Raw genomic sequence first — 11,680 nt, 5'->3', positions numbered from 1 at the left:
CAGAGAAAAAGAGGAAGACCCCCAGCGAGATGGATTGACCAGGTGGCAGCATCGATGGACTCAAGCGAGGCAATAGTAGTGAGGTTGTACCAGGATTGAGCAGTGTTTCGTTCTGCTGTGCATAAGGTCGCTATGGGTCAGTACTGACTCGATGGTACCTCTAAACAACAACAACATCATATTTGAAATTGCTTAATACTAAGGATATTTAATTTTGGTCTTTCTTTTTTAACAGGAGGTAACAAATCTCAAAGATGCCAAACAACTTTTGAGTCAGCAGAAATTAGAGCTTCAGGGAAAAGTAGACTCCCTGAAAGCTACCCTTGAACAGGAGAAGAAAAACCAGCAAGTGCTAAAAGAGCAGGTGAAAAAGGAAGAAGAGGAGCTGAAGAAAGAATTCACTGAGAAGGAAGCTAAACTGGTCAGTGGGCAGTGTGGGAAGTATGTCTTCTAACAGCTCTGAGTCAATCCAGTGAAAGCGGATTTTCCTCTCAGACATTACGATTGAGATGTTCACCTAGCATTTCAGGTTTTGATTTTAAAAGATCTTATTTGTTAAAATAGTTGACATATGATCAGAAATATTTTATTCAGTAATCAGAATTTAATTTATAGAAGTGAAAATCACAGCAAAACATAACTCAGAAAAAACCATTTATGTTAGTACCAAAACCCAAAACAAACAGCCCCCCTCCCCCAAAATGTTGCCTGAAGTAAATGGTGTGAATGCTAATCATGTTAAACTCATTTGTCTGGTTAAGTAAACATTGCTAAAGGGAAACAGAAATGTTTGTTTGGAATTACGATGTCAGGAGTCTACTTTTCCTTCCCTAAATTGTACATGCCAAATGGGAAGCATCTGGCTTTCCTCTATTGAATTTCATCCAGATAGTCCCAGATTAGTTGACCTCTTCATGTTTTAGTTGAAGAGTTGGTTTCAAGTTCAAACATTGCTTTAAAGGGTTTAAATCAATTTTGGCAGGTTGATAGAGATAAAGAGAACGCATGTGGAGTTGGGAGACCATAGGAACTTTCAGCTTGGTCTCCAGGCTGCCATGCGATCCTTTACCATGTTGTGTCTTCTGCTGGGGTAGAAAAAGGGAAAAAAACAAAAAACAAAAAACTCTCAAATTGCTTCACTTTAACTTGATAGGCTTCTAACCATCATTTTAGCTTTATGGTCTCTGAGCTTAAAATACACAGATGTTTGTGGAATTAATTCTATTAATGTATATGCATGTACTTACTCCTTACTTGGAGTCCTGGTGTGGCACTGTGGGTTAATGCGCCAGACTGCAAAGCCATTTAAACTGCAAGGTCGGTGGTTCAAACTCAGCAGTGCTCCTTGGAAACCCTGTACAAGGTGGCTAAGGGTCGGAGTCGACGTGACGGCACTCAACAACCACAACTCCTTACTTACTGACAGTCTCATCTGAAACTTTGCATTTACGACAGTAATAAAAATTCGATTATCCAATTATTTTGCGCATTAATGACATACATTTGGCAGTAACGTATGCTGAGATATGAAGCGAGAAAAATAATGGCTGTGATCATTAAGATTAAGATTACGTGGCAACTTGACTGGGCCATGATTTTAAGTAGATTGGAATTTATGTAATGATGTAATTAGGCAGTTATGTAATGATGTAGTCATCCTCCATTTTGTCATCTGATACACTCATCTTCCGTTTTTGCATAACGCCAATTTTCACATATTGACCTGGTCTTTGAAGCCTGTGTTAAAAAGTGAGGAGTGGGTGTAGAAACTATGTTCTTTTACCTCTTTTTCTGAGTGTTGTTGGTGGTGGTAGGTGCCATCCGTTGGTTCTGACGCATCCTGACTGTGCGTCACAGAGTGAAATCCCTGCCCAGTCCTGTGCCATGCTCACAGTTGTCACATTTTTGAGCCCATTGTTGCTGTCACTGTATCAGTTCATCTTGTCGGGGGTCCTTTTTGCTGACCCTTCACTTTTCCAAGTATAATGTTTTTCCAGAAACTGATCTCTTCTGACATGTCCAAAGAATGAGAGACAAAGTCTACTATAGTTATTTTAAGGAACATTCTGACTGTACTTCTTCCAAAACAGATACGTTTGATCTTTTAGTAGGCCAACTCTTTTAGGTTGGCAGCTGTGTGCCCTTAAAATCTGTGTCGTAATTTCAAACCTCTGTGCTTGTGATTGTGATCCAATTTGAAAATGAGTTGTCTTGGTTATGTTAGTGAGACAGAATTAGTGTAGGGTGTATTGTAAACTCAGTCTCTTTTTGATAAATATTGTTAGAAGTTGGAGTTTCATATTATCTGGGAAATCTTTAAGTTTGCAAAAAATAATGCAGTTCCAACTCATTAGCTACACTATGCACAACAGAATGAAACACTGCCCAGTGTTGCTATGTTTGAGCCCATTGGTGCTGCCAACTATGTCAGTCCATCTGGGGGGATGACTTTTTGTTGTCTCGTTTTTGTTCACACTCCAGTTTACCAAGCATGATGTCTTTTCTCATGAACTGATCCCTCCTGACAAAACAACCAAGGAATGAGAGACGGTCTTTCCATCCTTGCTTCTAAAGAGCATTCTGGCTGTACTTTTTCCCACACAAATTTGTTTGTTTTTCTGACAGTTCATGGTAATTTCAGTATTCTTCCCAACACTACAATTTGAATGCATTGATACTTTTGTAATTTTCCTTATTCACTGTCCAACTTTCACATGCATATGAAGCGATTGAAAATACCATGGCTTGGGTCAGAAAAACCTTAGTCATCAAACTGATGTTTTTGCTCTTTAACACTTTAAAGAGGTCTTTTGCAGCAGATTGATTATTGCAATACATCATTTGGTGTCTTTTAAGTTTTGTATTGTGAATTGAGTGATAGTTTACAGGGAAGAAAATTGATTTTACACTCATCCTATTGTATTTTGTTTCATTGCAATGATTACAGTCTGTTTCATGCATCATCATTCAATATAATTTGCTTCTATTCCCTCTTTAAATTTTTTTTCTTTGCAAGTACACAAAAACACTCAGAAATATCTAATCATTTAAACAACCAAAGGGTGCATTCTGCAAGCCTGCCTCCTGGCCACCAGCACACAGCCTGTTTCTTTTCATGAGTCCAGAGTCCTCAGCTGCTCTATATCTCCATGTAGTCATCTCTGTCTCCATCTCTGATGTCGGTACTTCTTTGATTAGGGTCCCATATTCTGCTCATGCTCTTCTCTCCTGATGGTCCGAGGGTCCTCTGATCCTGGAATGTAAGATTCACTACTCCCCCTTTTTGTTACAAAACTTCTGCCTTTATAGTGTGACCATCGCTATTAGTCATGATAACAGTTACTCATTGTTGAATCATAAGTATCGTATCTCCATCTACTTTCACCAGACCTGTCTAGACAAGATGAAAACTATTCAGTGGGGATTCTGCCTTTCTCCCCACACTCTTTTTTTATTTTTATTATTATTATTAAGGGTTTTATTGTGGATTGAATGAAAGTTTACAGGGCATATTATCAGTATTACATTCAACAAATCGTACACCTTATTTCATTACAATATTTTTTACTTTTCTTGCTGGTCTTTCTTTCAAGAAGTGTCTTCTGTTCCTCTAGCTGCTCCAGGCTGGTTTGCTTGTCCTTCCAAGTGGGAATATGCCACCTCAGAAAGTTCTGGATGGGGCTCAAGATTCCACCTAAGGTGCTGTACACAACAAAGGCTTCACAAGAAGCCCATTTCACTGGGCAAGTTGTAGAACGCCTTTAGGTATTCCAGTGAGTTAGAAGGCTGAAGACGGGTTTACAGGCTTTCAGTAATCTTGTTTCCCAATCTTCCTTTTTATCCCACTCAAGTGTCTATTTTACAATAGTAGGCAAGGGAAACCAGTGTTCATAAGACAGTCAAGCATGTTAACATTATTTCCCCTCCTTTACTCATTCAGACAGACTATGCCTCGATCCCTGTGTCACAGAGCCCTGTTGTTCCAAGGTTGAGCATACATCACTATTTACCTCTGTCCCACTTAGCCCCATGCCATTCTGCTTCAGTGTTCCCCTATCTACCTTGTTCTCCCATCCTGTTCCCCCTTCTTGTGTACTGTCTACTCCAACACCCAAACTACGATGTCTGTATCCCCTACCCTGTGCTCTATTGTCTTCTTACCACCCACCGGTAACCAACAAAGATTTTGTTTTTATTTCTTTTAGTATGGGTAACTTTTCTTAAGACTTTACAATATTTGGCTTTTCATGACTGACTAATTTCACTCAGCATAATGTCCTCAGGTTCATCCATGTTATACAGTGGCTTGCAGCTTCCTTTTTATTCTTCAAGGTAGCATAGTATTCCATTATGGATATGTGCCACAGTTTGTTTATCCCTCCTTCCATTGATGGGCACTTAGGCTGTCTCCTTCTGTTTGCTGTTGTGTGTAGTGCTGTGGTAAACATTGGTGCATCGTTGGATTTCTTGACTGCTTCTTCCACGAGCGCTTATTGTGGATCCAAGCAAAATTAAGTCTTTGAGAATTTCAGTTCTTTTTAATTTATCATGATGTTATTTAGTGGTTCGCTTATGTGGATTTTTAATCTTTTTCTTATCTTAGGGTACAATCCATACTGAAGGTTGTCATCTTTGATTTACATCAGCAAATATTTTAAGTCCTCTTCACTTCCAGTAATAAGATTGTGTTGTTTGCGTATCACAGGCTGTTAATAACTCTTCCTCCAATCCTGATGCCATTTCTTCTTCATATAATCCAGTTTCTTAAATTATGTGCTCAGTATACAGATTAAATAAGTATAGTCAGAGGATACAACCCAAACACAACTTTCCTGATTTTGAACCATTCAGTGTCCCCTTATTCTGTTCAAAGGACTGGTTCCTCCTGAGCACAATAATGTGTTCTGGAATATCTGTTATTTACAGTGTTATCCATAGCTTGTTATGATCACAGCCTTTATTGAATTTGTTGTTGTTGTTTTTATGTGTTGTGGAGTCGATTCTGATTCATAGTGACCCTGTACAGGGTTTCTGAGGCTGTAAATCTTTATGGGAGCAGAATGCCTCATCTTTCTCCCACGGAACAGCTGGTAGTTTTGAACTGCTGACCCTGAGATTAGCAGCCCGATTCATAACCACTACGCTACCAGAGCGCCTTCCCTTTATTGAATTGTTGTTTGTTGTTGTGAAGCAATGTTATTTATGTTGCTAATATTTTAAATTCAATAAATAACTTACATTTATTCTATATTACTTTTTAAAGTTTTCCCATTTATTTTTATTTTTTTTTCTCAGCATTCTGAAATAAAAGAAAAAGAAGGAGGAATCAAGAAGCATGAAGAAAATGAGATTAAGCTTACCATGCAGATTACTGCACTAAATGAAAATATAGGCACTATCAAAAAGGAGTTGCAATCTAGTCAACGGAGAGTTAGTGAACTTGAGAAGCAAACAGATGATCTCCGGGGTGAAATTGCAGTGTTAGAAGCAACGGTGCAGAATAATCAAGATGAAAAGAGAACACTACTAGAAAGGTGACTGAGTCTAGTAATAGCAGTTTATTTCCTTTGTAAGTGACAAAAAAGATGGCTGTAGTCTGAACTCTTCTTCAAAGTTTTAAAAAAAAGAAAAAAATCTTGAGAAAACTTCATTACTCCTGTAGTGTATTTAAGTTGCCATTTGAACGTAAAGCAATCAGATAGTTGAAATAACTGTGTTTCTGTTGTTGTTATTAAGTGCTGTTGAGTTGGTTCCAATGCAAAGCCACCTTGTATAGGGTTTCCAAGGAGCGGCTGGTGAGCTTGAACCGCCGACTTTGTGGTTCCAACCAACTTTGTAGTCCAGCGCATTAACACACAGTGCCACGATATTTTAAATTCCTAAACTGAGTCAATTATTTGTGGTCTACACTAGTCTTAAATGATTCTTTTTTTAAAAAAAAAAAAACTGTGATCTCTTTCCAATCTATTCCAGATGTCTTAAAGGTGAAGGTGAAATAGAAAAACTTCAGACCAAAGTTGGAGAAATGCAAAGGAAGCTGGATAATGCAACTGCAGCCGTACAGGAACTGGGCAGAGAAAATCAGTCCCTCCAGGTAGGCCACTGCGTGATGAGAGACCGTCTCTTCATTTAGAATTTGCCTCTTCATATTTTCAACCTTTTAAAACAAATCTCATGAATAAAATCCCTTTGAAGAGCTATTGTCTCATTCTTACAGATGTTGTGAGGAATTAAATATAAAGATAAAAGGCTTTGTCTGAGAGACCCCAGACATTATTTAGAGAGTATGTCATTCATGAATTGTCAGTACTAAACAAAAATTACCAAATTTGAAAATATTCAAGAATCGATTAATCGGTTTGCAGTGTCCTGAGCGTGGATGGAAAATCACCAAGGGTTAGGTATCACCAGTGCCTTTGAGGGATCAAACATGATTTCCTTCCATTCTGTCATGCAGACTTAAGAATATAGCTACTTTTGGTAGCAGAATTTCTGATTTTCAAAATTTTGTCTCATGTTTCGCATAGTAAAATTATGGTGCCAAATTAGAAATGATCTGTCAGTCATTAAAATATTGAATATTATGTTGTTTTGAAACCTGTATTTTGTCTTCTTTTTGAACTAGATCAAATATACACAAGCACTGAATAGAAAGTGGGCTGAAGACAATGAAGTGCAGAATTGCAGGACTTGTGGGAAAAACTTTTCCGTGACAGTGAGACGGGTAAGTGAGTTTCCATAGATGACGTTTCTGTATTTCACTCCTCAGAGACAGTGTGTTACAGTAATAAGGGTCCTACATTCCAGGGATTTTCAAAACGTTCCGTTTATTGTTTGTTATTTCTCAGTGCCATCAAGTCAGTTCCAACTCAGAGCGACCCTGTATAGGGTAACCAACAAGTTGGTAAACTTTCATTTACAACTACAGCTATAACTAAATTTCTAGAGTCTAGATTAATATTTGAATTTTTAGTCTTAAATTCAGGCATGCCTTTACTTCTCAGTTACCCTATGATAGATGACAGTTTTCTGAACCAGTATTCTAGTATGAAATTCATCATGGTTAAGCTCTCATTGGGCCCTTTGAAAGGGAGAAAATAGAGAGGTTTAAATTTTTTTCAAAAATGTATTATATAGAATTCATGTGATAATTCAAGTTTATATTCCTGTTGAAGGCATTTTGGCCAAAATAGTTGGTAAATAAGAATAGTTTTTCTTTTTTTTAAATCTACTGTGGGTGCCTTATTAACAGCACTTTTCAGAAATCCCTCCTAGAGCTCCTTTGAGAATCCCCTCATGTAATCTCTATGAATATTTATAAATATCTATGAATATCTGATAAATAGAAAGCATTCAATAAATTTTAGCTGTTTCTGTTTTAATACCACTAAGGGATTAAACAACATATTACAATAGCATAGTATTGGAAAGTTAAGCCTAACTGTGCAGTTTGCAATATTCATGTAGTCTTTGAAAGTTTTCTCTGTGGATTTAATGCTTATAATTGTTTAATTTTTTTGTCATTTACAGCATCACTGCAGACAGTGTGGAAATATCTTCTGTGCTGAGTGTTCAGCTAAAAATGCCTTAACTCCTTCTTCCAAGAAACCTGTTCGTGTCTGTGATAGCTGTTTCAAAGACTTGCAAGGATAATGAGTTATCACAATTTCAGCGGAATATCACACTAATGTTAATATTTTAATAAATACACTTAATAGAATACTTGGACTACTATATGATTTGGACAGGGGTTGCAATACTAGACCAAATTAGAATTCGTATATTTTGAAATGTTACCAATATCAAGTAAAACTCTTCTATTTTTGTGAGACTTGGGCTCATCTTTTATTACTTTTTTCCATCTAACTCCCAGGACAGCTTTCATGCCAAGTTGAGAATTAGCCAATGAAATGTAAATAAACTTTGGACAGAAAATAGCAATGTATTTTTTTAAATATAATTTAATTGTTCAGAATAACATGATCATAATTGCGTAGCTTAGTCTTTCTCCCAAATCTAAGGTACAAAATTAATTTGGATGTTGTACATTGTTGTGTTTTTTTTGCACAATAACACATTATTATATAAAAGATTCTCTGTATGAAATCTTGCACATAACTATAAAACTTTCTAGCTACCTTTTTTTCTCTCTTATATGTAGGTCCATAGATTAATGGTACTGCTAGGTTATAAATTTACTATGTGGGTATTCTACATACTTATTTTAAAATATGTGTTAACCATGCGTTCCAACTTGGTTTTTGTTTTAACAATATGGATTAAATTCTCTTGGGTGGATTTTATGAAAATCTCTATAAAATCAATTTACTTACAACCCCAGGATAACTGGAAAGTATTTTAAAGATTAGAGTTAATGTTCCTTTTTTCTAAAATGCCTTTTTCTATCTCAGTTTTAACCCCCCTCTGACTTTGTTTTAAGAATCTTATAAACGTCTCACCTGGAGAGTGAATAATAGACCCTGTGTAACAATGGCCCTATTTGTTTCTTGTAAGTAGGATGTTTTCTGAGATTAGCCTTCATATTATAACTTCATTTGGTTTCCAGCATCTTCAGGAATCTGAATGTGCTTTTATCTTAAGGTATCTATTTTCTTCCTTTAATTTGGTATAACCTTCCCAAGCATAGTTTTGCTTCATTGTAATTGTTTTATAATTCTGCATCTTAAGAGCTATTAATATTTCTATAGTCTTATCTATAAAAACAAAATTCAAAAATGGCAAGGATACATTAAATATTCTACTTTATATTTTCTTCTTACCTATTGGTGGTGTTGGTAGTTATATGCTGTGGAGTCAGTTCCAACTCATAGTGACCCTGTATTGGGTGTCTGAGGCTGTAAATCTTTATGGGAGCAGAAAGCCTTATCTGTCCTCTGTGGAACAGCTGGTAGTTTCGAATTGCTGACCTTACTATTAATAGGCCGACTTGTAACCACTACCCTAACAGAGCTCCTTCCCAATTAGGGAAGAACTTTTCAAACTTGTGAAACTGACTTAAATTGAAATTGATTCAGAGTTGGGGTTCCATACCAACTGGTAAATCTTGTAACTTTACAAAAACAATGCTGTGAAATTACCTTGAAGCAACAACTAGAGGGGAAAGTCTCACCAAAAGTAAGTATATTAAGGAATTCCAAAGTTATTATAAAAATTGAAAATCAGAACACCATAAGGATAATTAAGGATCCTCATATTTATATGTTGAATAATGGAAATGAATTTTAGGATAGTCTCTTTAATTTGGAAAATTGGAAAGCATCGGAAGAGAGTCTGCATTAATTTGGTTTACTGCTCTTTTTGGAGACGAAAATACATTTGTTCAGTGGAGTCATTTGATAGCAATAGTAAGGAAGGATGAGAGTTAATATTTCATTTCCAGCAAATGTTCGGTAATAATATGCACTTGTTTTCAATTATCATGCTGAATTTAAGTGATCATGTTTAAATTATATCTATGGTGTACATATGGAGCCCTGCTGTGGAGTTGTGGGTTAATGCACTGGACTACAAAGTCATTTGAACCTCAAGGTAGGTGGTTCAAGCTTACCAGCCACTCCTTGGAAACCCTGTATAGAGTTGCTATGGGTCGGAACCTACACGACAGCACTGAACAACAACAACAACAACAACAACAACAACAACATGATTTACATATGGTGTGGCACTGTAGAATAATATACTAGACCACAAGGTCTATTTGAACCACAAGGTTGGCAGTTCAAACTCATCAGCCACTCCTCGTAAACCCTGTACAGGGTTGCTATGAGTCAGAACCGACTTAACAACACTTAACAACAACAACATAACATTCATAAACTAAAAAAGATTGTAAAATATTCATTTAATTATTAAAAAAAAAATTTAAATAAATTGTATTGACAGTAGTTATTAAGGGCATTGATTGAGTCCCAGGACTAAGAGCAGTATGTATCCTTAAGCATAAATAGGTGAAGAAATGCAATGATTCTTTATTAAATAATAGTTGTATAATATAAACAGAGCTAAGATTATTTATGGATTTACATATACTTCCAAATAGTCTTAATTCTACACTTTTGCCTATAAGTAATTTAATAAATGTGTTGGGAAAAAAACATTCACAGTTCCACTATTAAGTTTTATTTTTTAAAACTAATTAAGCATTTTAAGAATTCCTCTGAATTAAAATTTTGGTTTACTTCATCTCCTGTAATAAAATACACTGAAGGCCTTCTCCCTGCCCACTAGCATGTCCTTTCCTCTCACTCACATGCTCAGAAATAAAGGATGTGGCGGACAGCACAGGCATGATCTGCATTTGAGTGATTTTCTAGTTTTCATCTAGTCTCATTTCATAGGTCCTGAGTAATTTACCATGAGCTACTATATTGATAATCTTATAAGTGAAATTAAACATTTTTTGATTAACTCATAAACTTAAGGTGTTCTGGAAACACAAAAGGATTTTGTTTATATTTCTTTTAAATTAAAAAAGTCATTTTCTCTTTCTTGGCTCTACCTTGTAGGTTTCTGCTGGTCCCATTGTTTTATCAGTGAGTTAGAGCTGGCATGCACAGAACCCCAGCTCTTGGCTCTCATGCAAAGCTTACTGGCATCCTGTGTTAGGAAATGACAAACCTCAGCACTGAAAAGTGAGTGAAAATCAAGTCTTGCTGGGTTAGTGTACAGTAACTGAGAGCAACAGAAAGTTAAAAAAAATAGAAACATGGCAAAGCTACTAGTACAGGATTTGTTCATTTTGTAAGAAAAGGAGAGGGAAACAAACACAAAACCTCAATATAGTATACAAATAACATTTTGTTCAACTACCTCTTAATGTGGAATTAGCTAGGTTAATGGTTTCCTCACAGTAATGTGAAATAGTAACTGCCAAATTTGTTAGTTTCCCATCTCTCTTAAAAGCCCTTATAATTATTTTATATAATTTCAAGAACTTTAAAATCACTTTTTTCAACCTTGCATTTGCATAAAAATTTTAGCTTTTAAGTGGAGAACAAATTATTGTCATATATTTTGATATTCATGACCTGTTTGAGTACAATTTTTTTTAAATGCACTTTGGCTATGAAACTATGGATAATTTGATCCATAAGGTTTAAACGTGCCATCAATTTGGAATTCCTAGACACGAGCTTGATGAATGGTATTCTGTAATTATAAAGTGCCACACATTATTGTGTCTTAATTACCCTTTGCCTGAATTTTAATGATCAATTTGTTATTGTTGCAGATGTGAATATTGTGCATAAACTTCCTAAATTTATGTAAAATTGTGAAAAAATAGAATTAGAGCTAGCTAAGTTCTGCGTAGAAGAAATAAATTTATTGTAACATGCTGCAGTTGCCTATAAGACATTCTGTACTTTCTTGAACTGGATCATACATTCATAATTTCTGTAGATACTTTTGCATGAATATTTTCTCTCATTTAGTTTTTGAATTCATTATTTGTATTGTATTTACTATTTGTGATCATGTAGTTGTGCCTTATTCTGTGAGAGAGTTTAGTCAATACTGTAATTTCTAAGCTCAGTGGTTGGAAAGGTAATTGATTGTAAATATAATTGTTAAATAACATGGCTCAGCATTTAAATCTGTACAAAGAACAATGGAAGGATCCTTACTGAATTGTTGCTTTATATATATATAAATTTATATA

The 11,680-nt window shown here is 35.6% G+C and overlaps 1 protein-coding gene across 1 annotated transcript in view; it reads left to right on the top strand.

Moving 5' to 3' along the window:
* The window catches only part of EEA1 (early endosome antigen 1), a 197,923-nt gene extending 190,270 nt beyond the window's left edge, over positions 1-7,653 (top strand). The window contains exons 25-29 of the mRNA XM_006870728.1: positions 236-421; positions 5,296-5,534; positions 5,974-6,094; positions 6,626-6,724; positions 7,531-7,653. Coding sequence (XP_006870790.1) covers positions 236-421; positions 5,296-5,534; positions 5,974-6,094; positions 6,626-6,724; positions 7,531-7,653 — 768 coding nt within the window. The remainder of the gene's footprint in view (positions 1-235; positions 422-5,295; positions 5,535-5,973; positions 6,095-6,625; positions 6,725-7,530) is intronic.
* Positions 7,654-11,680: the final 4,027 nt, after the last annotated feature.

The sequence above is a fragment of the Chrysochloris asiatica genome, unplaced genomic scaffold (assembly GCF_000296735.1).
Source record: "Chrysochloris asiatica unplaced genomic scaffold, ChrAsi1.0 scaffold00149, whole genome shotgun sequence".
Taxonomy (NCBI): Eukaryota; Metazoa; Chordata; class Mammalia; order Afrosoricida; family Chrysochloridae; genus Chrysochloris; species Chrysochloris asiatica.
The sequence above is the reverse complement of the archived record's forward strand: the minus strand, read 5'-3'. Positions and strand labels throughout refer to the sequence as shown.